We start from the raw sequence: 1,012 nt of genomic DNA on the forward strand, positions 1-1,012 counted from the left end.
CGCGAGAGGGGTGCGCAGCAGAATGCGCGGGGGGGGGGGGGGGGCGCCTGCAGGCGAAGGGGCGTCAGCTGGCCCGATTGGGCAGGCGGGGCTGTTGCGAAAGGTCGGGCCACGCCCAGATGCGCAGCGCTGGTCCCATGCATCCAAGGTGGTGCGTTGTGAGAGACACAAGCAAGCAAAAACAGACCGATTGAGCCGGGCACAGGCAGGCCGTGACGGACCGCGGAGGCCGCGGGAACGCCCAGCGACAGCGCAGCGCAGCGCATGTGGGGCCGCTTTGGGCTGGCGGGCGGCGCCTGCACCTGTGCAGCGTCCCACCCACCCAGGCGCGCTGCATGGCCGACGGCCGCGGCCAAAGCACAGCTGGCAGTGCACACCTGGCTGAACCTGCGTCTTGTGACCAATGCGGCCGCATAAGTGGCAGGTTGAAGTGGCAGCGTGGCCGGCACGCGCGCCAAACAGCCCTCAAGTTAAGGGGCACGCGAGGTGGGGGCGTTTCGACATGAAACGGCCAGGGCAGGCGTGAATCACCCTGCACCAACTGCACGCTGATCGCCGCGGGCCGGCCCAGGAGCACGGCCCAGGCCTGCGCCGTCTCCAAGCCCGCTGCGCGCCCGTCGCAGGCGGCAAGGCGCCGTCACAGGTGCATGGCAGCGACGCGCGCGGAGAACTCCACGTTGTTGCTGACCGCCTCCGCCCGCTCCTTCTCCAGCCCAGTAGCGGCCGGCGTGTACCCCAGCACCCGTTGAAACCAGGGGTGCGCCAGCGCGGCGGCCGCGGTGATGCGCTGCGCCGGGTCTCGCTGCAGCATCGCCGCCACCAGCGCCTGCCCCTCGGCCGTGACGCCGCTCCAGGTGGCGCGGGGGTAGGACACGTCATGGGTGCGTACGGCGCCGAGCAGGGCGTAAGGGGGCAGGGCAGCCACTTGCTGGGGCGACAGGTTCGACCAGAAGGGAAGCTTCCCTGTGAGAAGCTGGTAGAGCTGCGGGGCAGGGGGTGGGTGGTGCCGGTG

At 70.8% G+C, this 1,012-nt stretch overlaps 1 protein-coding gene across 1 annotated transcript; it reads right to left on the minus strand.

Moving 5' to 3' along the window:
- Window positions 1-637: 637 nt before the first annotated feature.
- Window positions 638-982, minus strand: MNEG_11047 (hypothetical protein; the record flags this gene model as incomplete). The annotated part of the gene is made up of 1 exon (XM_014040482.1): window positions 638-982. A coding segment is annotated over one exon (345 nt), but the record flags the coding sequence as incomplete, so codon positions are not given.
- Between the last annotated feature and the right edge of the window lie 30 nt (window positions 983-1,012).

The sequence above is a fragment of the Monoraphidium neglectum genome, assembly GCF_000611645.1.
Source record: "Monoraphidium neglectum strain SAG 48.87 unplaced genomic scaffold scaffold02569, whole genome shotgun sequence".
NCBI lineage: Eukaryota > Viridiplantae > Chlorophyta > Chlorophyceae > Sphaeropleales > Selenastraceae > Monoraphidium > Monoraphidium neglectum.